The following is a 26,025-nucleotide window of genomic DNA, read 5'->3' on the forward strand; positions in this document are numbered from 1 at the left end:
ACAAGTACTATTGGTCAATTTAAATAAAATTTCTAAAGATTTTAAAATTAATTTTTAAAAACTGTGATCATTTCCTCAAAGAATGTGGTTTTGTGAGAGGAAACGGGACCAGGAATTGGGAAATGCTAATCTTGCTCAAGATCTGCTGCTAAATAGCCAAGCTTGTGGGCAAGTCACTTATCATAGATGCATTAAATTTTGGTTTTCAGAGGACTTTCATGTTATTTGTGCCAAAATATTACTTGACTTTTAACTGTTATACAAAATCTCTGCCAGACTTTGCTTGGATTCCCCCTGTAAAATCTCATTCAATCTTTGTCATTAAAATAAAAGGCTTTTCTCTGTGTTACATTAAAAGCTGTTTCTCTAGTTTCAAATGTTCAAATAAACTGCAGTACTTAAAGGCCTTACTCCTGCAGATTAAGTGTTATTCCTGTTTCATGTGACAAATGTTTGAAGATTGCTACCGTCTCCTTTCTTTTAGAAATAATCTATTTATTCCATGACTTTTAACTGATTAACAGACATTGTGCTTGGCACTGGATAGCTGGAGATAAATCTGGTCCAGGCTTCGTGAAATTAATAGTTACCATGATTCTCTCTCCCATCATTTCATTCTGATGGCTGTTTTCCAGACCAGAATCTGAATTAGACCTCATAATATTTGCTCAGAGAGGCATATATCTACATTTCCTTGTTAACTCATATTGAATTTCATTATCCTGACTCAGTTTATTCATCTTTTAAATGATCTAGTCAGGAACAAGTTTCTTTCTGCCTCTGGTTTTCCAAATTCTAAAAAATCTGGATTAATCACATTCTAATTAAAGGGGACCATCTAGATTAATATCCTTTAATAAAGGAGACATCGGATATTATATTTTCTGTTTGTCAAAAGCCTGAAAAGCAGTAAATAATGTGTATACATGTTAATAGAGCACAAGTAAACTATTCAGCACTTTCCTTGTGCAATATGGTTTAGTCAGCAGGTGTCATTCAAATGTTCACCACGAGCTATTTCAAGTATAACTTGCGCTTTGATAGTCTATTCTCATAAGCTGCTAGGAACTCTGTAAAAATAGAATGTCCACATAGGCAGTAATCTCCAGTTCTTGCTTTTCTCCACAGTATTCAAAGCCACTTCCTATTCCCTAACCTTTAATTTAACAGAGAAAGCCTGTTACAATAGAGCCATCTTTGTCCAGCTCTGCAGGCAGCTTCCCCTTTGGGTCACAGAATGCCAAATTCTATAACAGACAGGTACATTGTTTATTGTTGCTCTGAGATTGTACAAAGACAGTCTATTTACCAGCTGGAAGAAAAGGGTGTGCATTTACACTATCATGAAACCCTTCTCTTTAAGATTGTAGTGACAAAAGTACCAGTTATGACAGTAAGGTGTGGCACATATCAATCTATTTTTTAAAATGTCTTTAAAAATCTTTCATTCATAGAGTTTAAGAAAAATAAATAGCCCTTGCATGTGAATCCACGTTTTATGAAAACAGCAAAATAAACTTCAATCTAGCTCTCTTGTTATACAGGTAGTGGATTTTTACGGTTTTGTGTGAGCAATCGATTTTCACTTAAAAAAAAAAAGAAAAATAACTGTCTTTCTTCATAATGCAATTAACTTTCTCTAAGATTTGTTCAGAGGCAAAGAGAAATGCAAGCAACAAGGCTGGAAGCTCGAGCAATATCTCTGAATCTCTGTAACTGAAAGTTGGGGGAAAGGTGCCACATTTCCATTTCATATGCAAACTCTGGAGACATATTCAAGGAAAAATCAAGTGAAGAAAGACCAGTGCCCTCAAAAATAGCTCTTCACTGGGAGTGATGAATCATGCCTGCAATCCTAGCACTCTGAGAGGCCGAAGAGGGCAGACCGCAGACCACCTGAGATAGGAGTTCGAGACTAGCCTGGCCAAGATGGCAAAACCCTGTCTCTACTAAAAGTATGAAAAAAAAAAAATTAGCCAGGTATGGTGGCAGACACCTGTAATTCCTGAGGCTGGAGAATTGCTTGAATCCGGGAGGCAGAAGTTGCAGTGAGCCAAGACTGCGCCACTGCACTACAACCTGGGAGAAAGAATGAGACTCTGTCTCTAAAAAGAAAAAAAAGCGGCTCTTCTTTTTCCCTCGGCCTAAATATCCAGTCACCAAATTTTATCCTCTCTCTCTCTAGTATTTCACTCATGTTTGCTCACCATGGCCTAGTTTCCAGCACTGGGATTACAGCCACAGCTTCCCACTTGCTCTTCTCCTTGCAGTGTTCACTCCTCAGTCGCTTCTTTGCAGGAAAAAGCAATGTTCCTAAAATGCAAACCTGTTCATATCACTTTTCTGCTTTGTTTTTCCATATATCACAAAAGCACTCAGAATGAAGTCTGAGTTCTTTAAAGAGGCTTAGAGAACACTTTAGGTTAAGGAATCGACACCACCTCCCTATCCATGCTTTCATTTGGTCACGTGCAATTATATTAATTCCTGAAAAAACTTACTCTCTTCTCTCTTGTGATTCCATGACTTTATAGACGTTATTCCCTCTGCCTGGAGCGCCTTCTCACCTTGTCTACCTGGCACAATACTTCTTATTAAGATTCACCAGGACCCTGACAGCTGTACCCTTCTACCTTTGACTTACCCTATCTTGTATAAGGGGTCTTTTCTCTCTCTGTTGTATCTAACCTTACTGCTTAAATTATTCTGTTACATATTTGTCTGAGAACTAAACTGAAACATCTGAGCACAGGGCCTGGCATGCTTTTCCATGTCTCTGGCAGAGTGCTTGAGACTTTATTATGGAGTCACAAAACCAATTAAATTAATAACTCACTGTTTCAACCTCAATAAATAGATGACTACAAATCTAGTAAGTCCATTGTTTTGCCTATAAGTTTGTAACTGAGGAATAAAAATGAAAACAGGAGAATGAACAAATAACACCTTAGACCTATGACACCTGCTAGCACAAAATGACTCATCCTCTGCGTTCTGAAAAATATTTCCATAAACAGGATCAACATAGTTGTTCTATGGAAGTGTTTCAAAAATGGGGGCCTGAGTCCAAATCTAGCCCACAATAGATTTAGTTTAATACATGTAATATTTTATTTTATTTTATTTTATTTTTTGAGACAGTCTCACTCTGTCACCAGGCTGGAGTGGAATGACACAATGTTGGCTCACTGCAACCTCCACCTCCTGGGTTCAAGTGATTCTCCTGCCTCAGCCTCTCAACTAGCTAGAACTACAGGCGTGTGCCACCATACTCAGCAAATTTTTGTATTTTTAGTAGAGACAGGGGTTCACCATGTTGGTCAGGATGGTCTTGATCTCCTGACTTCATGATCTGCCTGCCTTGGCCTCTCAAAGTGCTGTAATTACAGGAATGAGCCACCATGCCCCACCAATACTTTTAATTTTTGTAATTAAAACCAACCCACAAAAATCAGGGTGCTCAACATAAAATCTAGATTTTTGGAAAGTTATGAGAAATAATGGAGGACTTGATAATGCTGGACCCACATTTTCTCATAGCAGCAATCCCAAGGAGCTTCATGGGTAGCTAAGTCATGCCTGTCTCCTTCAAGTCATCACAGGATCTCCCTGGCCCTCTTACCATTGCTATCAGCCCTTGCTGCATTTGTATTTTACATACCAGATATTCATGACTTTGTAGGCCCCAGGCAACTTCTACAGATATAATTTTGTTTACAAAATAAACCAAGTACAGATATTGACAATAAGAGCATAAGTGTAATTATACTTAGAGCCATGGATCTCACATACCACTTCAATCCATATTTCAGAGAGGTCAACTTACCTTAAAGTCTCATGTCTAGGTTTTCACATGATTTCTTCAACACACTCTCTAGATTGCTATTTATGACATCAAATTTAGATTGGACAAGAGAAGACAAGTTACATCTCAAAAACCAAAATGAAATCATAGCCTATGATGACTGCACTCTGAAATGGATTAGACAAGTCCAGTTGCTTCAAAGCAATGCACGTTATAGACGCTTCTCATGTCAGCTGTCAAGTGTCCGTTTCATCTTAAGACTGACCTTGGACCGTGGAGGTGCTCGGATGTACCACTTGCAATCAACAGCCTCGCTGGCCGTGGCTTTGCCTTCCTTCATAATCTGTACAGACTCCACAATTCCTTCGGGACCGCCCATCTCAAACTCACACACTAAATAACAAAATGCCAAATAAACACACAAAAATAGAGCTTGAATAATAAACCAAAAGTGTATTTCATAGCAGAAAACAAAGTCTTCAGAACAGTATTAAATATCTATTTTACCAACCTGGTAATGGTTTCAAAGCTCCAAGGTCCTTAAAGTCAGGATCTTAAAAATTGAGAAAAAGACAATTAGTCCCATTCCACATTTGTTACTTACAGTGATTTTGAGTTACATATCATTAAATTATCCAGAAATCTGCCTTAAAAAGCACATTAGGGGAGAGCAAATGGTGAAATAAAAAGTGTATAATGACGTTGGGACTGAAATGTTAATTTAGTATTACTAGAAGGTTTTTCTCAATACAAAAAAAAAAAAAACACTATTTAAAGAAGTTTCTAATGCCATGTTTACATCTAATTATCAAATAAAAAAGCTTACTCATTACCTATAACTCCATAGGTAGAATAATTAAATTAACTATGTTATCTGTTCTCCATAACCACAGAATAGACGTTTTCGCAAAATGTATCCACAGGTAATTCAAGGTTTGGGGCAATTTCCCTGTCTTCTAGATACTATCCTCTTTGCTGATTCAAAATATTCTGTAACGTGTTGTAACAAAATTTTTAACCAGAATATCTGAAGCACAAATTAAGATGTAAAATCTAGAACTCCTCTTTTTTGGCTGAACAATCCTGTTTTCATCAAATCTTTATCTGCAGCATTTCATACCATGCTAGCTTTCAAAGCATTCCTCAGTATTCTAGTTTGTCTACTCAACACCCACTCTTCCCATCTTCCTCCCAGTCAAGCCCAGGCTCAGCCACCTGTCCTCTGCTTATTTGTGTATTTCTGGGGAAGCCTGCTGTATCATGAGTCTCAGATGTTTTCTAATGATTAAAAGGCAAATTGGGGATCTCATTCTCATTTCTGGAATTGATTTTGAGGTAGGTATGCAGCCAGTGAAATACAAGGATGAGTCTTTTAGAGAGTTTCTGAGAAAGTCTTCCTTGTAACACAGACAAGGTGTATACCACTTTTTCTGGCTTACATTGCAGTCATGCTTGTACGAGACATTGTGAAATCATGAAGTAGCCAACTTACAATGTTGAAAATGCTAACTGTGATGATGAGCAGAATGGAAAGGTGGAGACCCACAAGTCATTAATGATGTCACTGAGACACTGTATTATCTTATTTGATATACATATATTCCTATTTTTTAAAAAATTTAAAATTTTGATGATTACATAAGTATATATTATGTACATATAATTATTACATAATAAACACATAGTCATTGCATATACTTATTGAGTAACTTATTCTGGAGTTGTATTTCTCCAAGATTTATCCTTTTTTTCCATTTGACAAGTAAAAATTATTTACATTTATAGTGTACAATGTGATGTTTTGGTATGTGATGTTTTGATATATGTGTACATTGTCGAATGGCTAAATCATGCTAATTCACATGTCTTAATTCATGTAACCATCATTTTCTTGCATAGTAAGAACACTTAAAATCTACACTCTGGCAATTTTCAAGTATATTATAGAACATATTGTTACTAACTACAGCTATCATGGTGACTTCTTGAACGTATTCCTTCTGTCTACCTGAAATTGGGCTTTTTGCTTTTTCAAATAATACGTATACTTGTAGCCTTTGTCACCCTGAGTTGAGCTTTCTTTGACTTATGAGTGGGTGAAGGCATCAATGACTATATGTTAAAGGAACTTGGCATACAATTTAAAAGATGATTGGGAAATGTAATTTGTTCTCACTATCATGGTATCATCTGTAAGTTAAAGTCTTTTAGAGTTAGAAATATTTTATGAGACGCTGCGCAACAACAACTCAGGACTACAATATAAAAAGTAGCATCTTCCTGGAAGAGATTAGTTATGGATATTAAGACCACGGGTGCTGGTATGTATGTGTGTATCTAAGTGCGTTTCTTTCTATGTCTGTGTGCCTGGATATGCAAAACCTGTAACTACAGTCTGATTGTTAGTTTGGTTATCTTCATTAAAGATTTTGTTGTTGGTCTTGTTTTTTCCTGTTTTGTCAAACAGTTACATGAACTGATCTGTGGAAACTGAGAGGCTTGGATTGGCCATGCTACAATCTGATCATATGAACTATTTAGATTTATTTTATTATAGACACTATTTAAAATGGCTAATGCATTTTGAAACAAGATACAGGTTCCTTTGCAAAGCTATTTTGAAAAATCGATTATAAAAAAATCTGTTTTAAAAAATCGATTTAAAAAATATTTTTAGAAAAAAGGGAAAAAAAGTGAAAGCAATTTCTACTCAAAATATGGAGACATCATAGACCATTTGGATCAAGATATCTCCTATTAGTAATTTATTTCTTCATCTAAATCAATAGATATGTAGTTATTATTTCAATACATATGTATTTAACACCTATTTTGTAATTAAAGCTATGTTTTGTATAGCATTGCTGAAATTGGTTGTTCTCATCAAGCCGTTTCACTGGTATTGATGAAGGTACCCCATATCTTCCTTATTTTTCCATCAGCTTTGATGACTTGTTATCTAGACATTTTGTTATTCATTGTAGCCGTCTTACTACTAAGAATAATGCTTAATTATACTTATAATTAATACTCATTATCTCCTTTTTGATTAGAATGTTTCAGCCCTATGTGCCGCTTTCTACAATTTTTGTGGAATGTAGTTGATATTCTGTTTTCTAGTTTGAAGGCTAACATTTGTCATTTTTATGACTCATGCCAGACAATGTTGAGAGAAATGTCAGTTCTAGGAACTGAAAATTTATTTTTGTCTTTGTATTAACAGTGATAGCACGGATAGTTTAAAAACCAAAACTTTAGGAAAAAATTGTTTTCACAAGTCCATTTGTATTAATATCACAATAACAGATGGGCCATGTGACCCACAAAAGCAAACCAATAAACAATATTCTCTTTTTGAAACAGCCTAAATTGAATTTAAGATTAAGAGACTGATTGGTTAAAGTTGCTGGTGGGTGAGATCATGAATTATTAGGCAGATGCATGATAAAGCTGGACTTGGTAACTAGTCTTCTACTCTGTATCTATCCCTAAGTCTGTTCTCTACCTAGCAACCTAAGCTATTACACATGGAAATCAAATCGTGGAACTCTCCTGGCTTTCCACTGCCTGTAGAGTAAAAGCATCACTCTTCATGGATCTTAACGCCCTGTGAGTTCTTGCCCTGGCTCCATGCTGCTGGTCCCACTCTCTCCTCCCTGATCACACTAGCCCATTTCTCCAACACCCCTGGCTGTTCCCATGCTCTGTACTAGGAACTTGTTCTTTTGTCTCTCTGCAATGCCTTCCTCCTGGCTTTGGAGAGGTGGATCTTTCTCATTCTTTGGTTTTTGACTCAAATATTATATTCTCAGAAACACCTTGCTTGACAATCCTCTCTAAAGTAGCACTGTCTCGCGTTTTACTTTCCTCATGTTATTATAATTTACAATTATTTAACAATTTTACTTATTTATATATTCTTCTTCTGTCACCAGGCTGGAGTGCAGTGGCTCAATCTCGGCTCACTGCAACCTCCGCCCCCCAGGTTCAAGCGATTCTCCTGCCTCAGCCTTCTGAGTACCTGGGACTATAGGCGCACACCACTACACCCAGCTAATTTTGGTATTTTTAGTAGACACGGATTCACCACGTTGGCCAGGATGGCCTGGATCTCTTGACCTCATGGTCCACCCTCCTAAGCCTCCCAAAGTGCTGGGAATACTGGCGTAAGCCACAGCACCTGTCCGTCTGTTTATTTTTTTTTACTAACCATCCACTTCCACTGCTCCATAACCAAGAAACTCTGTAAGTCTGGGTTCCCCAACCAGCTGTGGATTGCACAGCCGATGAGCAGAGGCAGGCTAGCAAAGGAAGCGTCATCTGTATTTACAGCAGCTCCCCATCATTCACATCACCACCTGAGCTCCTCCTCCCGTCAGATCAGCAGCAGCATTAAATTCTCCCAGGAGCTTCAGCTGTGAACTGTGCCTTTGAGGGATCTAGGTTGCACGCTCCCTTTGAGAATCTAATGCCTGACGATCTGGGGTGGTGATGCTAGCACTGTGGAGCAGCTGCAAATATAGATTAACATTAGCAAAGAGGTTTGACTACACAGAGGTCATAATAAATCAATCGCTTGCAGATGCATATCAAAACCCTATCAGTGAGTGGCAAGTGACAAGCTGAATCTGGTGGCAGGCTTTATAGTGACAAGTAAGTTGATTTTCTTCAGTTGGGCTGCTGCATCTGGTGGCAGGTTTTAAGTGAAAATCTGCTACTTATTTTAGTCCACATACAGCACATCCATGCTTTTATTTAATGCATCTATCCATGCCTATTCCCCGTACTGCACACTTGTTTCAGTGACAGTTTTGGTAAGCCCACAAGCTAGGCCTAGTCAAAATGAGTAAAAAATACATGTCATTGGAGAACTTCTTTGAAAAGGGGAAAGACCCAATGATGAGACAGCAGAAGACCTCAAGAATGCCAACAAAAAGAAAGCTGCAGCTAAAGAGAATATCAAGAGTCCTACTTAAATTACAGGTTCATTGCAAGTGGTGGTTCACATTCTCCAAGACCACTCTTACAACGGGTGGAGATCAGCTATCCAAGGAGGCCATGAAAACCTTCAAAACTGCTTTGCCACGTGGTGACCAAGCACCTTGCATTAAAAGACACGGCTTTAGAGTTTTCCAAAAGAAAAAAAAAAAAAGTAAACCTACTGAACAGAAGAAATTGCTGAAGACTACCACTTCATGAAATGTGTCTGCACTGAGAGCATCATTCTTAGTGGCTAACTTCATTGCTAAAGCTAAGGAGCCCTTATTGATCCTGCCTGCTGCTAAGGACATCTGTCATGATCTTTTAGGAGAGGCTGCGATTCAACAGTTCAAAAGACGGCATGTGTTCCTCTTTCAGCTAGCACCGTAACTAGTTGAACTGATGAAGTAGCAGAGGATATCGATGAACAATTGTCAGGATTAACAAGTCACCAACGTATGCAATCCAGGTCGACAAGTCTACCAATACTGCCAATGAGGCAACAATATTTGTTTTTGTGTGATGTATTTTTCAGAAGGATGTGCATGAGGATATGTTATATGCACTCTTATTGTCAATCAACATCACAGCTGTAGAACTACACGTCTTTGAATGACTACAAATCAAGAAAACTGAGTTAGTCATTTTTGTGTCCGTATACACACTAATGGAGTGGCTGCCATGACGGACTGGCTTTCTGGTTTCCCTACTTGGGTCAAAGAGGTTGCTTCTGAATGTGTCTATGCATTGTGTTACCATATAGAAATGCTACGCTGGCTAGCCAAAAAATGTCACCTGTACTTAACAGTTTTCAGGGTGTGACTGAAATTATCAACCACATTAAAGTACATGCCCTTAACTCACATCTGTTTGTGTAGCTCTGAGGAGTTGGAGGCAGAGCACACCATGTCTTCTCTTATACACAGAAGTGAGATGGCTTTCTAAACGTAGATCACTGGCCAGAGTTTTTGAGTTAAGAGAACCACTCCAGAGATTTCTTGTAGAAAAATGGTCATCCCTGGAAGCACATTTCAGTAACACAGAATACGTTGCAAAACTTGCTTACTTGTGTAACATATTCAACCTGCTGAATTAATTCAATCTGTCATTTCAAGGGAGAACAACTGTGTTCAGGTCAGCAAATAAAGCGGCTGCATCCAAAGCCACACAGGAATTACGGGGTGACCATGAACATGAGGATTTCTGACATCTCTCAAACAGCAGAGATTTTGAAAGAGGCTGAGCCAGGGCCTTCTTTCTCACTGCTGGTGCATGGGCACCTATCTCAGCTTTCAGAAGAGCTTAAACATTACTTCCCAACCCAAAAAGACCCCAGAACTGGGAAGGAATGGGTTTGTGGCCCATCTGTGAATAAGCCAGGTGAACGGACTTCATCCATGCTAGAAGAGGATCTAGTCCTTGAGACTGCAAATGACGTTGGCCTTACAAGTATGTTTGAGACCACCTCAAATCTCTGTACATTGTGGATTAAAATCAAGGCAGAATATCTGGAGACTGCCACAGAAAACACTGAAAAGCCTGCTTCCATTTCCTACATCCTTTGTGAAGGAGGGCTTTCCACAGTGACAGTAACTGAAACAAGATCACAGAGTAGACTGGACATAAGCAACACACTTCTGATGTCGCTGTCTCCCATAACCCCCAGATAGGAACGTCTAGTTGCAGAAAACAGGCTCAGGGGTCCCAACGATTCTATGTGATGGTGAGTCATGTAATTATTTCATCACATATTACTATGCACTAATGATAGAAATAAAGTGCACAATAAGTGTAACACACTTCAATCATCTGGAAACCATCCCAACCCCAGCCCATGGAAAAACTGTCTCCAACAAAATTGGTCCCTGGTGCTAAAAATGTGCTGTAAGGGATTTTGTGTCTCTTGACACTCTACCCAGGACTTAGAACAGTGCTTGGGCATAGCAAGTGACCATACTCAGGACAGAATTTATCACATGTCTCCTCCTATAAAAAACAGAGTAACTTAACACCAACTTGATTTTATGTTGACTGTATTTGCAAGGCTGTAACACTTTTCCAATCTGCAGGTTCTCATAGTAAGTATATCACATTAGACACTCTATTAGAGAACAGTGTTTTGTTTAACAAACCTCTCCCTTTTTCTTTCTAGGCTCACATCTAGACTATGTTTCCCAGCCTCCCTTGCAATTATAGGTGGCCATGGAACTGAGCTTTGGCACAAAAGTTAACTTTACACACAGGCTGAGTGCTTACAATCTTCTTTAAAAAATCCTCCAGACTCTGTCTTTCTTCCATGGTCTACCTCAAAAGCCATGCATTGAAAATGCAAAACTCCTTCAGCTTCATTTTATAAATGAGTATGTGGAGCACAGACAGCCTTTTCCTTGACCCTGATTAGACTTTTCCTCAGCAAATAATATACTTCAAATGTGAAATTACTAAAGTTTTTTAAAAATGTTTTTGTAATTATTATTCCTCGAGTTCAGGGGTGTTCCTTTATTGGGATTCAAAGGTTACTATTTTCATAATAATACTAAAATGCTATTTATCTTTTTGAACTCTCATTTTTTAAAAAATATGGAAGAGTTTTGCAGATATTACATGACATGGCATTAACATTACTATGGCTAATAAAGTATGTACTTGTGTTTTCAAATATTCCAAGGTTTGAATGTAAATGATGTACATCTTCAGAGATTAGCTAAGTTTGTGGTCAGTGATTTTACTGGACATTTACTGGCTATTTTCAGTTCTTCTTATTACAAACCCAGTAACCTGACTTTTGTCCAGTACAATGTTATTTTTATACTTCAAAATGTTTATTGAGCTTACATGGAAGTACAGCAAGAATTAAGTATGTTTGCTGCTATATTTTGTAAATCTATTTAGTTATCTAATTTGAAGCCTTATATAAATATTTAAATTTTATCTATAGATATAACAATTATAGAACTTAGTAAAATTTCCTCTTAAATAAAAGAAAATATAGTTATACCATATAAGGAGAGATTAAAAGACCTACTGTGTCACCACAGTGGCACCATCTATTTCTAAAGTTATGAAAAAAGATGAAACTGATGTTTCGAACAGGTGCCTTACAGAAGGGAAGAATGTATTCCAAATAAAATCAAACAAACTTATAGATAAAAATGAAAATATGAGAACAACTACCTTGTCCTCCACTTTATAGGTGTTAATAATTTATTGGGACTTAGAAAAGCAGGCATTTTTGAACGATTTTATTCTGAATGTTTGATTGAAGCACTGAGACAAATAAGAATTCTAAAAGAAAAACGTATGTTTTAAACATAGGCATCATTAGCTCTTTAAAAGCCAAGTCTCACTTTTCAAACTCACAATAGTGAACTCACTGCAATGTCTCACAGTTATTGTGTGACCTTGGCCAAGAAGCTCACAGGTGACTAATAAAGTCGTTTACACCTGCCATTGCTGAATGTCTACTGGATGAAAAAAAGTAAAAAAAACCAGGACACTGCCACTCCCCATCCTACAGTCACTCGCTGATTAAAGTTTCAGCTCAGACAAGTGGAGTTAATATCTTGTCTGGAGAACTTTACTTTTGTCTAAAAAATGAATGGATGTACAGACTTGGCTGGGCTTCCTGATTTTGCTTGAATTTGCCCAATGTCAGCATGGGCCAGTGATCAAGGATCATCTTTTATGTGAATGCTTGACAACAAATGGAAGTAGTGTTGAAATATTCAAATTTTTGGATAACTTTCAAATCCTACGGTTTATACTGGGACATCTGGGTTGACATTTGCATTGATGGTGCAAAAGCAGTGGTGGATAAAACTGCTGGTGTCTTAGCAATGAATCAGAACTGTGGTACCAAACCTTAGCAGCTAGTATTCACTGCATTAATTCGCTGCCATGAAATTTCACAGCAGGAAAACAAAAAGGAATTTTACTTAAAATTGTCATGATGAAGTATTAAAAACTATTTTTTAAATCCTAAAATCCAAAGTAAATGTTTTAATATTTTGTAAGAGGAAATGTTAAGTATGGATAAGGCACTTTTGCTGCAGACGGAATTGTTTCACGATTTTCTTAAGAACAAGCACAATGCAGTTGTTCAAATGTGTGAATTACCCATTTTTTCATGGAGCATCATTTTTGCTTGACAAGCATATTACAGTTATTTAGATTTGGATATTTGGCAGACATTTTCTTGAAAATGAACAAAATGAATCTGTTGATTTTAAGAAAAACAACTGACAACATTTGTTGCCAATGTTAAAATTTAAGCTTCAAGGGAAGATGTATTTGCCACTGTGCACTTGACAGCTTCCCAACACTGAGAGATTTTTTTTTAAATGAGATGGTTGTTGATGTGAACAAATGTGATTTTTGATTTGTGTCAACATTTAGCAGTTTTGCATAATAGTAATCCAATAGCTGTCAAATAAATAATGCATAAAGTTAAACAAGCAGAGCCCTTTGAGAAGAAGAATACACTAATGGATGTTAATGTAACAGAATACAAAGAAATCCATTGATACAGTTTCACATTCCCTGTGGCAATTAACTGTAAGAAGCTATCACTTGTTGAGCTTTGGTGTAGTAGAAAAGAATAACCACCATTATCTTAAAAGCCTATTAAGATACTCTTTCCTGGCTGGCACGGTGGCTCAAGCCTGTAATCCCAGCACTTTGGGTAACCAAGGAAGACAGATTACCTGAGGTCTGGAGTTTGAAACCAGCCTGACCACCATGAAGAAAATGAAAAGTAAAAATACATTTGAAATATATCTACATAGCAAAAAGTTATTTTGTTTTTCTCATTTTAATTCTTAAGTTATTTTCATTTAGTTAGATTCATGAAAATAGCTAATACCATTGCAATAATCAATATGTACCAGATATTATTATAATGAATTTAAATATAGTAAATCCTTTATTACTTAACATTATATGAGGTAGATAACAGTATTATGCTTGTTTTATAGTTGAGGAAAACAGGCAGCACAGAGAGATTAAGTAACTAGCCTAAGAATGTAGCTGTTGATGGTAGGGGTTGAAAGCAGAATTAGGCAGTTGATTAGTTCTTCTATATATATGACTATATTTGGGTTCAAAGCAAGTTTGGTCAAATTTACAAACTCTGCAGTAAATATTCAGTGAGCAATCACCTATTTTAGATTTACTGATAGACTGAGTGTGGGAAGTGAAGGAAAAAATAATCAGGGAAAATGTTTCGTTTTCTCATTTCCATGAACAGAGACTCCACGAGCTGGGAAGTTACACAACTTGCCACTCTCAATCTATAAACTCACCTAGATCCACTGTCATCACCACCTATCTACTCTTTGCCTCAGAAATTTTCTTTTCTCTAAATCTTTTTCCACCTATCTTCTGGATTTTCTATTCACTCCTACTCATAGTAGTTAGTACATCAATTATCTTCCTCCAATTTTTATCCTACCTTCTATTATCTACATCTTTTCAAACAATAAATCGCTCAAGTCCCTCCTTAACTAATAAGAAACTGCAAACTCCTTCTTTACCTTGTTTCCCACTGTCCTCATTCTTTCCTGTTCTCATTCAAACCCCAGATGATTGGCTTCCATTTCTTAGACTTGAGATCCATGATCAATCTTCACATCCACATCGCCTACTCACTTTTGAAAGCCCCATCATGTTTGTGTACACATCTTTATTGAAACAACTATTGACTTGAATTTAACCTCACCCTTCAATGGTGACTTTCTTACTCCATCCTTCCTTGCTTGTCTGCAACTCCTCATACAGTGTTGACCTCTTGCTTTTTAATCAAGGTTTAAAACCAGGGTGTTGTAGTTTTTAAATCATTTGACCAAACTTAAAGCACCATTTTAAAAATCAATGGCAAAAAACTTAACAGCACAGTACTAAAATGGCTTGAATAATCATATTATTTTAATACTGATTTAGTTTGCTCTTGTCTAGAAGCAGCATTGCTCTAGTATAAAATTCATAACACCACGTTTTAAACTTCTTTTAATGGTATAGCGTTTTCTCTAGCTATGTATTGCCCACATGAAAACCGTTAGGTAGACAAACTCAAAATGAGAAGCTCTCTACCTAATGGTTTTCATGTGGGCACAGAGCATATATATCATGACTTTTTTTTCTAGTTTAACATAAATTATATTCATATATAAATTTAAGAAATCAAAACTTACAAGATTTATAGGAATAAAGTTTTTAAGTGCTTTAAAATATTATTGATATGTGCATGGCTTGTACAGCTTTTTTGTTCCCTTATTTATTTAGCTGTAATATGAAGTTTCCTCATGGTGCCTGTATTCACATTTTTAAACAACTTGAGAATACATAACTCTTTCTTATATCATGAGTGCACAGAAGCTGGATTTTATTTGTATTCACATTAAGTAGGCTTTTACAATGTTTACTTTTGATAGATAGTAACAAGGCAATACTACTGTTCTACAGAGAAAATTTGCATTTACTATACATGATCTTGGAAAGATGTGTGGGATAGAGGAAAGAAGAAACCATCAGAAGGTCAAAAATGGCCAGAAACAGAAAAAGAAAGGCAAAAACAAAACAAAACACACACATACACAAACCTATACTGTCCAAACAATGGAGTCTGCACATTCGAATTAGCTGTCATAGAACAAGTTTTGTTGTTCTTCTTGTTTTTGTTGTTGTTTGTGTTTCTGTCCAAGGGCAACCAGGGAGCTTCCTGATTGGTTATTAGCAATATAACCTCTCAGAAGAACCTCTTAATTCTCTCAGAATTCCCTCATCGCTCCTCCTAAGTCACACAATGAGCCCATCTCCTGAGCCATCCTTTTCACTAGAGCTGGTTTAATAGGGCATTTCTTGTTAGCAGAACTATGGTGCCAATGTTATTGGTGAATAAAACACCTCCATCATCATCCTCTTTCTCAATTATGCCACATTTAGAGTTTACCCAATGCCAATTCCAGCTTATTGATAAGCACAGAAAGCACTGGCAATTAATCAGGACAAGGGAGGAACCGCAGGCTACAGAAGGGTCTGGCAATGATGCCAAGGCAACTGGTACTGAACTGGAGCTGAACTTTTATGCCCAGAAAAGGGAGAGGAAGCCATACCTCCATAACTTCTCCTTAGAGCTACATGAATGTCTAGGAATAACTAACTGCAGTCTTCGGGACCCAGGCTTTTAAGCGTGGCATAAGTTGCAGAGGAAGAGAATGCTGTCTCTGACACACACAGGTTGGGAGCAGTGGTGGCACACAGGTGTGTGTGTGTGTGTGTGTGTGTGTGTGTGGTGAGGAAATGGCATTAATCTCATGTTGTCCTCTTCCATCTCCACTATGCCTCTGTAAACTAAATAACTTATGTCAATGAAAATCAAGAAGCAAAATATTTTACAAGGAAAGTTATACTTTCTCAATCTTAAAGATGTAAGTATAAGCATCATGATGAAGCCTTGTGTGTTGCAGCCACATAAATATGTTAAGGATACAGTAAAGCTGTACAAGCCATGCTAATGTAGCATCAAGACAAGGCCTTTTGTGCTTCCAGTGAATTTGATGAACATTAGACCCTTCTAAATAGAGTTGGAGCAGCCTCTTATTGGAAACTTTAGAAATGTTCTCTGTTGGTGCCCTTGGCAAGGACACTGGAGTTTTTATGCCAGGCAGCAGTGGGACACATGGCAAGTGGAGGAGTGATCATGGGGCCAAGAGAGCAAATGGGAAATGCCAAGTGGTGCCTTGCCAGGAGCCTGGCATGGGTGCATGCATGAGGCACTCTTTGATCAATCCTGGAGAAGCTGTTTCAGCTGCATGAATTGCTGCCAGTCCGAAAAAGAGGTAAAGTTACCATATTCTGTAAAAATAAATGTGTTCTTTTAAGTTATGATTCTCATCCCTTTACCAAGGTCAGAATCTTTGAGTTCTAGCCATCACTCTGCTCATCATATCCAGAAAATCCAGACACCCACTTTTTATAAAAGCCACACATAAGGGATATACTGATGTAGAAAGGCTGGAATTAAAAAGACAAAAAATTACAAGCCAGATAAGAATAAATAAATGATAAAAAGCTTTCGTAGTGATATTATGTTAAACAAAATGGACTCGAAAGCTAAATGAAACCTATCAAAAGGTAAGTCAAATACTTAATTTCTTAAAAAGCGATTCATGAGAAAAATTTAATAAGCTGAACCTGTATGTAAATAACACTTATTGACAGAATTCTACCTTCTAAGACATCAACTGCCTGATTTCTAAAAGACTGGGGTAAAAAATATCAACTGGGCTTGATACTGCAACTATACAAAGCAGTAGTAGTTGCAAATATCAACTAGTTAACGGAGGGAATATGGATTTGTTAAAGTAGAAAATGTTATGTAAATATAAATTATCCTATGCATGCACAATTCAGATTTTGAACTATGTGATAAATCAATAAAATTATCTTAATTCAAAGAATACCTCAAATACGATTACTGCCCTTTAAACTTTATCTACAAATCAAACACTATTGCTGCCTCACTGGCTGTTCTGAACACTGTACTTATTTCTATTAGATAGCATTTAATGTTGAGACAAAAGTGAAGTTAACTTTATTGCTTCAAATGCCTGAGATCAGTAGGAAAATGCCTTCAGAAAATTTCCTAACATAGTTTATTTCTTCATATTGCAAATATCAAAATAATGATAGACACTTGGTGCATGCCAAGATAGCCACTTTTCCCTTAATACATACCAGCATACGTTAGGAGCACAAGTCCCTTTTATGTCCAGTTAGCTTTCAAATGATATCCTCAGTATAAATAATGGTTAAAACCGAGCTACTCTAAATATGTGTGAAGCATATTAAAACAAACAAACAAAAATAAACAAACAAACAAACAAAAACATTGTAATGTTACAATTTGCAGTTTAAGAGCCCTTCTTCCAGAAGTGTGCAACTGAGAACTTAAAGGACTTATTTGCATTCTACAATATCAAGTAGTCTTGGTCCATTTTAAATACAGAGTAAGTACATGATTACCAAAAAAATTCACCTTCTTCCTATCTCTATTTCTTGTATTTCTTTTTGTCCCCTTTGTACTTGTTTTCCCAATTATTGCAGTAATTTTGGTTTGAATGGGCCTCTGATTTAATGGGCAGTCCACTTGAAATGGAAAGAATCATCTCAGGTGGCTAGTTTTGGACCACATGTTGACTGAGTTAGACTAGAGTTCCTCAACGCCCTCTGCCTCTGAAAAAGAATTATTTCTAGAAAGTGTAGTCTCCAACTTGGGGATTGGGAAAAATGATTATTCCTGGACCTCCAGACCTAACTAGACTTCCAGGGTACACTTGGCACGCAAACCTATCATCTCCTAAGGACTGTAAGAATGGAAACCATTTAGGATTTTTAACAGTGCTATACTACTTCTTTCCACGGCATTTAGAAAATCTGTAATTTTGAAAATGGCACTGTATTATAAAAGCATTTTGAAATGGTTCACTTGGTCCTAGAATTCGGCTTAAGACACAGCTGTTTATGAGATACCTGCTAAATCTGTAGTCCCTGGCTCGTTTTTCTGTCATTCAAGAACAAGAGCATGGAAGGTGATTTCATTAAGAGATGAGAAAAAGAATCCAAGGCTTTCCCAGAGTAATGGTCTACAGCAACGTAAGTCAATATCATAATTTTTAGGTTCTGTTATGTTAGAAAAAAGAATAGGTCTCTCTTCTTTTGTTAGAGAGTATGATTTATGGGACTACTTCTGCTTTATTGCTTTCAGGCTTTTCATTTCAATCCATCATTAACCTAAGCTGGAAACTTCAAAAACAAAATAAACTTGACTACTTCCTCACACTTCCTTTAATCAGAAAGATACCAAGAGCTTGCAATTATTCTTTGTGAAATCTCTACTACCTTCCTCCGTTCTGTATCCACCGTGGTGTTTAGTCACTCCTTCCTCACCCGCAGGCTTCACAATCCTCAGCGTCTCCATGCCTTTGCCCCTCCATCCCACAGTCTTTGGCATCCATTTTTCTGACATCCAGATGTGAGTATCTCACTCTGTGCCCACTCACCCTAACGGCACCACCTGTCCTGTGATGCAAAACCCATGACTCATCTCTGCACTGTCACCCTACCAATGATTCTCTGCATTGTCTTCACAGTTCCATTTACCACAGACAGCCTTCCCTCAACTTAGAAACTCTCCAGCTTCCATATTCCAAAAGAAACGTCCATCAGCCATGCTGCTAGCTGGAATAATCTAACTGTTCTCTTTCTTTCCTGAGAGGCTTTCTTCTGGATGTTTTGGAAGACAAACTATCTTTCATTCATCTCAGTAATTTCAATTAGCGACATTGGTACAAATTAAATGATTAAAAATTTTTATGGATTATTACAAAAAGTAGGGCCAGGTGTGGTGGCTCATGCTTGTAATCCCATCTCTCTGGTAGACCAAAAAGGGAGAACCTCTTGAGGCCAGGAGTTGGAGACCAGCCTAAGCGACACAGTGAGGCCCAGATTCTCTACAAAATAAAGTAAGATGAGCCAGGTGTGGTGGCATGCACCTGTAGTCCCAGCTACCTGGGAGACTGAAGCAGGGGGATGTTAAGGCCAGTTGTTCAAGGCTGCAGTGAGCTGGGATCATACCACCTTACTCCAGCCTGGGTGACAGAGTAAGACCCTGTCTGAAACCAAAAAAAGAAGTAATTCATTAATGAATTCATGGATTTGGAGTTCTGAAACCATTTTTTCTTCTTTTATTTTTGGATCTTGGTGACCTTTCTCTTTGCTCTCTGTCTGATTCACACCCACACTTTCAGTACCAGGGAGAGGACTCCTAAGTTCAACAGTTGTGGGAACTAAGCAAGCAGCTCTGAACACATAAATATCATTAAGAGATCTGGTGCTCCTACAGTGACTGCAGCCTTAAAACCGCAATTCCAAGTGTGATCCTAACAGCTTCATTGAGGAACTACTGTGGGAAAAGCATCCCTAGATTCACTGTATGGTGTTTAAATAGGGAAATCACCACACTATATGAAATATGTGCAATTATTCTCATTCAATGCAGAAGAAAACGGAAGTTTATAAAAGAATATAAAACTGACTCCAAGGCACAATTTAGTCCATGGAGAGTCAGTATTTGAATGGAGTCTGTCTGATTGCACGGTTGTTCACAGCTGTGACCCTGGACCTATCAAACCTCCAAACTAGGCAGCAACTTCACTGATAGTTTGTCTTGACATTTGTGCCTGAACATTTGTTTACCACTTCTGGATGAACAAGTCCAAAATTTACATTGCTATCTTTCTTCCACATTTTCCCTATGACTTTGGTCAACGTCATCAATGAGTCTTAAGTGATCCAGGCTTTAGATTTTAATAACTTTTTGGTTTCGTCCTCACGTTTCACACTTCCTTTCATCTACCTCATGACCAAGATCATGTCAATTCCTTTTTTAGGAGGTTTTGACCTTTAATACTTTTTTTCTGAATTCCCAGTATAATTTTTAGGAATGCTTACAGCAAATCATTTGTTCCACCTAGTCTTCCTAATTTCAGTCTCAACGCTTTTCAATCCAGTCTCTCTAGAATATACTTCTGATGATGCCAGCTTCTTCAGAAATATTCAGTTGGTCCTGTAAATACCTCATAAACCTTGAGGTTCTAGACACATTTCATAACATTCATTCAAGATCCTCTCCTAAGTTTTCTCTGTGAGTCAACAGCCCAGTCAGGACAAAATACCTCATCACCATAACATATTCCCAATGACACATAAAATGTGTATAATTACCAATTCAATTTTTGAGGATTTACTTTAAAGTAACAAAATAAAGATATTGAAAATATAGTACTTTTATAACAATTGTCTTTAGGATCTCAGGTGTCTATCCAAGGCTAGGAATCTGATGAGAGATTCACTCCCCATGAAGCTGAAACAGCGAGATGTACCACTGCTTACGTGAGATGAATGAGAGACTGTCCAGCTCCTTCTCCCCTGGAGGGGCCGTGGAAAATAAAAAGAGAGAGTAGGCCTTGCTGCTGAGCAGAGTGAGGCATGACAATGTACATGAGAAGTTTCAACCAACACTTGTCCTTACAGGAGATTTGCAGGTCAAATACATAAGACCTGGATTTTCCACATATCTGAAACCATGCATTTAACTCACAAGGGTTTACAAGGATTATGCATGGGCTGCAATAAATACAACTACTTTCTGCAGGAATGCAACTTCATTCTAGGCCCCAAACAATTCCCACCACTAATTTTCCAAAGAAAATGGGTTCTTTACAGCAAAAAGTTCAGCACAGGAACGTAAGACCTAAGGGAGGAACAGTGAAAACAAAGAGAAGAAACAGATCTTGAAAGATTCCAAATACTAGAACTACCATGCACAGACCATAAAAGAACAATGTTTATCACGTTTAAAGAAATTACAAACCAGACTGAAAATATCTGCAAGGAACAGGAAAAAGGCCCCAATATTTTTGAAAAATAACCAAATAAATGTAGAAACGAAAATAGCAATAATTGAAATAAAAACTCAATAGACAGATTTAAGAGCAGACTGTAATGGATGCACTCAAAGAAAGCAGAAGAAATCTCCAGTACATAGCACAGACAGATAAGGAGTGAGAAAGTACAAGAGAAGTGAAAAGGCAAGACACAGTGAGACACTAATCTTATCAGGTTTCTAGAAAGGGAGGAGAAAATGGAGGGCATGAAATATTTAAAGAGATAATTATTGAGTGTTTTCAAGACTGTTGAAAAAGAAAAAAATAATCATTACAATATCCAGAGAAAAAGAATAACACATTTCCTAAAGGAGCACTAATTAGGTTGATGCCTGAGCTCAATGGAATCCAGGAGACTGGAATAATGTATTCAGCAAGTGGACACACACACACACACAGACACACACACACACACACACACACACACACACACACACACACACACTATGCTCATATAGACTTCAACATCCAAATCAAACCCTTTCAAGAATGAAGTTGAAGTGAAAACTAGAATTATCTGCCAAATCTATTTTCACTCAGGGAACCTCTGAAGGCTATAGTTCAAGAAGGTAAGTGATTTTAGGTCCCCAGTTTTAGACACAAAAAGGAATGAAGAACAAGAAATTTGTGGGTAAGCAGATGGGCACTCACCTCACTGACACCAATAACAACAGTAAGGCAAAAATAACATGTAAATCATGAGAGAATAAAGCAAGGTGACATTTTAAGATTCTATGTTTTCCAAGGGAATAATGAATGCAGATTTTGAGCAGATATTGTGTATGTCATAATCTCTTCAGTAACCACTAACAGGCCAGGGAAAATAAGTCATTTAATTCCAAAAATAAATAAAGCTAGATAAATTGCACAGTGAAATCATATAGTAAGAAGGAAAGTAGAAACTAAAAAATAAATGAAAGGAGGAACAAATAGAAAGCATAAAATGTAGGACTGATCTAAACCCAGATACATGAATACACATTAACTAACAAAATGTTGAAAAACAAAGATCAGAAAACTGGATCAGAACACAAATCTGATAATGTGTTTTTCCTAAAGAAACATCTATAATTTAGGGGAACAGAAAGGTCTCAAGTGTTAGGAAAAGAATTATACAAATTCAAATCCAAAGAGATCTGATATGGTTATTATAGGAATAAAGAAAAACTTTAGGGATAAAAGCATACTACATATAAACTAAGTTATTTTTAAACTCCAAAAGATTCAACTCTCTGAGAGAAACAAGAATTTTAAATGTATATGTACCTAATAGCACAGGTACAATGTTATCATTGCATCAGTAAAATATTTCCAGAATTCAAAGAGAAATAAACATCTACCACCATAGGGATAGTTTGCCAAAGGAAAAAAAAAAACTTCAAAATTATTATTATTTAGTAAAACAATTATTATAAAAATGCCTCAAAACAACTTGTTTGATGTTGCTAATGCAGAACTTATAGGGATATTTATAGTTTCAAATCCTTGTGCTAATAGGCAAAAATGTCCACATATTTTGGGCAGCATCTATCTTGGTGATCTATTTTAAATTACTTGTGTTGGTATAATCTGGTATTCATATGTTTAAAAGAATGAAACTGAATCTCTTGCTTCATACCCCACACTAAAAATCAAAATCTGAAAAGTAAACAAATAAAGCATTTAGAAGACAACAACAAAAAATCACGTCATGATTTTAATAAGGGAAGATTCGTAAGTTATAATATGAAAAATAAAAATAATATATTGCATCAAATTAAAATTAGAAATTTCCAACCTCCACATGACACCAAAGAGGTAAGCCAAACACTGCAAGACCTCATTAACACTTATAGCTAGAATACATACAGACCTACTATAAATCACCAATAGCTAGAATATATACAGATCTACTATCAATCAGTGTACAACACAACATAAGACAGGCAAAAGTCCTGGACAGATATTTCACACAAGAGGAAATTTGAGCCTCTGGAAAATTTAATACAAGTTATTTAATCTTATTAATAATAAACATGCAATTACAATAACAATGTGTGATCCCATTAAGCAGCCAACAGAACAGAAAAGGATGTAAGATGACGACATCGAGTTTCACGTGTATGTGCAACAGTGAAAACTCCTGTCCACGCTGATCATCGTGGACATTACTGTACCCATATGTAGGAAGAATTTTGACAGTTTTGGGACTGAGTAGGGTTTGAAAAACTTCTGAGAAAACTACCAATTGTGGCTGGGAGAACAGGTAAGATAATCCTACTGAAGATAACACAGGCAGCTGTGTTATTTGGTGGCAGAAAGTCTGGCAACACTATTGCCTAGGTAGAAGATAGGAAATACCAACAATCAACTTCAACATTTTACTAATGAGATTACTAAGCAGAAGGTTGAAAGTGTCAAATGTCTTCTCTTAGTTGCAGATAGGTACAGATAGAGGTAAGGTTCATACAGAGATCAACATAAGAAGAATTTTTAATCAGAATTAAGAGAAACTTTCCAAATCTCTTTACCTCTCTCTCTCTGTGTGTGTTTGCGTGTCTCTGTCTTTCTCTCTATATATCTCTTCCCCTCTCCCCTTCCTTTCCCTCTCTCTCTTCTCTCTTCCTCTGTCCTGATCTCTCTCCCTCTCTCCCCCTCTCCCCGCCCCCCTCTCTGTTTCTCTTCAATTCTCTATTGCTGGATCCCGGAATTTGGGACAAAGATGAATTTAAGAGTGCTGACAGTGAGCTGTGTAGCCTTAAGAGGAAGATCAAATCAAAGAATTCAAAGGTACATCTGTAAAATACTTTGTTAAAACTGCAAAAAGGTGTAAAAAAGAAGCAGCTCATGCAACTTCTCAAGTAGGTTTGAAAATCTTAAAGATATCCCAAAGTATGCTGGAAAACATTGATGAAGTGGACTAGTTTGTGTTGTTTGGTGAAACCACTAAATTTCAAAGGCTGTTACACCAGCTTTTATTCGTTCAAAAGGACAGAGATCATTCAAAATGAATAGAAGCCCCAGCGTTCCACTTCCTACAGTCACGAAGAGGGCTGAGAAAGCTCCTGACCTGCAACATGACAATTTGGGAGCGGGAAGAGGGAGGAAGGATGAATCAGACAGCAGAGCCAAGTGTTCCAGGCATAACGCCAATGGCAATGGGGAACCTCTCCAGGCAGCAGCAAGAATTTCCTGCCGCCAGAGTCAGAGGAGAAGGCAACCGTACCTGGATGGATTTTAGCATCATCAAGGTGGGCCTCCATCGCACTGTGGGCCTATTTTAACTCTTCCTGGTAGGAGTGACTATTGTGGTTATCCCACCATCTTCCCATTGCAGCCTGGGTGGGGGTGGGTAAATTGCCTTTTTGGTGCTCAAGTCTGCATTCAGAAAACCACAATTGAAGAGCTGCACCAATTGGCTGCTGCCAAGGAGGCCGTCTGCACTTGGACCCAGTAAGGATGATGGCTACAAGACTCCAAGCTGATGTTGTGATGAGAAGACACTTCTGGGAGTCTTCGAAGGGGGTGAGTACGTAGTTTGTGGGAGGCGTATGGATTATGACAGCCATAGGTCACTGTCCCTCTGGTAGGTCTATATTCAAAGATGCTCTCCAGCAATTCCTCCTCTCCCTTAAGAGGGATGACAGTTTCCCATCAAGAGGTAAAGTTTATTTCCCTTCCCTTGGAACCTGAGCTTACCCCGGGACTGCTTTGACCAATGGAATGGAGCAACATGCTGAGCCTCTGACACTAGACCTGGCGGTTCCGGCTGCTACCTTCTGAAACACTCACTGTTTATTTATATGGTCCCTTTTGAAGCCTAACAAACATGCTGTAAAGAAATTTCATCAACCACATGCAGAAGCCATATGAAAAAGAACCAGGTCTCCCAGCTCACAGCCTCAGCTAAATTCCTCACTACGGCCAAGAACACCAACCTGGCATGGGAGTGAGACCATTGGTCCTACAGCCATTCCAGTGCTCAGGGTCTCATCAAATGGGGAAAAACCAACTAGTCAGCCAACAAAGATGTAATAAGTAATGCATTGTCATGGTTTAAGCCACTAAATGATAGGGATTTGGTTAGAAAAGTTGTGACTTCCGTCTTGTTCTCTTTGTCTGTCTTTGTCCGTCTATCTCTCAGACCTGTCTTTTTCCTTCCCACCCAACATGCTCATGCTCTAAAAAGAGTCCATTCATATACTGTAAACTACCCAATGAAGACACCAGTATAGAATGAAAATATTTTTTCTTAGCAATGGCTGATGAGCACTGAAACCTGCTACAGCCGTGTGAATGAGCTGGAAAGTGGATCCTCATCCAATTGAGCCTTTAGATGTTTGCAACTCGGACCGATAAAGATCTTGCACATGAAACCATCCATTTTTTTTTTTTTTGGCATTAAATAAGATTAGCTTTTGTTACCTTTGGACTGCTTGACGTTCAGTAATTAGTTACTATTAATCAAAAATGCACCCATTGAGTAAAAATAAAGCTATAAGGATGCCTACACATATAGCAATAATTGTGAATTTGGAAGTGTACTAAATAAAATGAATCTGGCCATGCTGTCTATTCGCTGTAAGAAAAATCCTAAAGCAATAACATTTGAAAGTAGAAATTTTCCAAATTCTCGTGTGCTTTACTCTTGCAATTTCAAGATATTAAGAAAAATATTGACAGTATCACATACCACAGATTCTGCCTATGGCAACACGCTTTCCAGTATTTAAGAAACACTACTAAGGCACAGTGAGC

The 26,025-nt window shown here is 37.5% G+C and overlaps 1 protein-coding gene across 5 annotated transcripts in view; it reads right to left on the reverse strand.

Moving 5' to 3' along the window:
• The window catches only part of NETO1 (neuropilin and tolloid like 1), a 114,975-nt gene that overhangs the window by 42,629 nt on the left and 46,321 nt on the right, over positions 1–26,025 (reverse strand). For all 5 annotated transcript variants that reach the window (XM_037738136.1, XM_017527535.2, XM_017527534.2 and 2 more), the window contains exons 5-6: positions 4,317–4,358; positions 4,071–4,198 (exon numbers count right to left, since the gene is read on the reverse strand). In XM_037738136.1, the coding sequence (XP_037594064.1) occupies positions 4,071–4,198; positions 4,317–4,358 (170 nt within the window). The remainder of the gene's footprint in view (positions 1–4,070; positions 4,199–4,316; positions 4,359–26,025) is intronic.

The sequence above is a fragment of the Cebus imitator genome, unplaced genomic scaffold (assembly GCF_001604975.1).
Source record: "Cebus imitator isolate Cc_AM_T3 unplaced genomic scaffold, Cebus_imitator-1.0 Scaffold49, whole genome shotgun sequence".
NCBI classification, from domain to species: domain Eukaryota; kingdom Metazoa; phylum Chordata; class Mammalia; order Primates; family Cebidae; genus Cebus; species Cebus imitator.